This window comes from Camelina sativa, chromosome 18 (assembly GCF_000633955.1).
Source record: "Camelina sativa cultivar DH55 chromosome 18, Cs, whole genome shotgun sequence".
NCBI lineage: Eukaryota > Viridiplantae > Streptophyta > Magnoliopsida > Brassicales > Brassicaceae > Camelina > Camelina sativa.
In genome coordinates this window covers 7,371,126-7,371,501 of record NC_025702.1, presented here as the reverse complement: position 1 = coordinate 7,371,501, position 376 = coordinate 7,371,126, and the positions used below count along the sequence as shown (strand labels likewise).

The 376-nt window shown below is 35.1% G+C and overlaps 1 protein-coding gene across 1 annotated transcript in view; it reads left to right on the top strand.

Moving 5' to 3' along the window:
* Window positions 202-376, top strand: part of LOC104760767 (NADH dehydrogenase [ubiquinone] 1 alpha subcomplex subunit 2) — a 2,820-nt gene continuing 2,645 nt past the window's right edge. The window contains exon 1 of the mRNA XM_010483726.2: window positions 202-346. Within this exon, the coding sequence (XP_010482028.1) occupies window positions 261-346 (86 nt within the window). The 5' untranslated portion in view covers window positions 202-260. The remainder of the gene's footprint in view (window positions 347-376) is intronic.

Sequence of the window (376 nt, the reverse complement as noted above, 5' to 3'; positions counted from 1 at the left end):
AAAAAAAAAAAAAAAAAAAAGCAATTGTGGCAGAGAAGAGAATTAAGGATATATACGTAACCTAGTTTTCTTTTTTTATTGTTTTTCCTCTCTAAACCTAACAAAACCGACTAACTTTAATAGGCCTAAGCCCAATAATATTGATGGGCCTAAGTCCATTTTCACACAGAACACAAAAGTTTTCTCTCCCTGGTCTTTGATTCTTTCTTTGTCTGTTTTGTGACATCTGAAGAGTTTGAGAGGAAGAAGAAGAGCGAGACATGGCATGGAGAGGAAGCATATCGAAGTCTATGAAAGAGCTTAGGATTCTTCTTTGTCAATCGTCTCCAGCTAGTGCTCCCACCAGGTTTCAATTTTTTGATCAAATTAAAAAAAA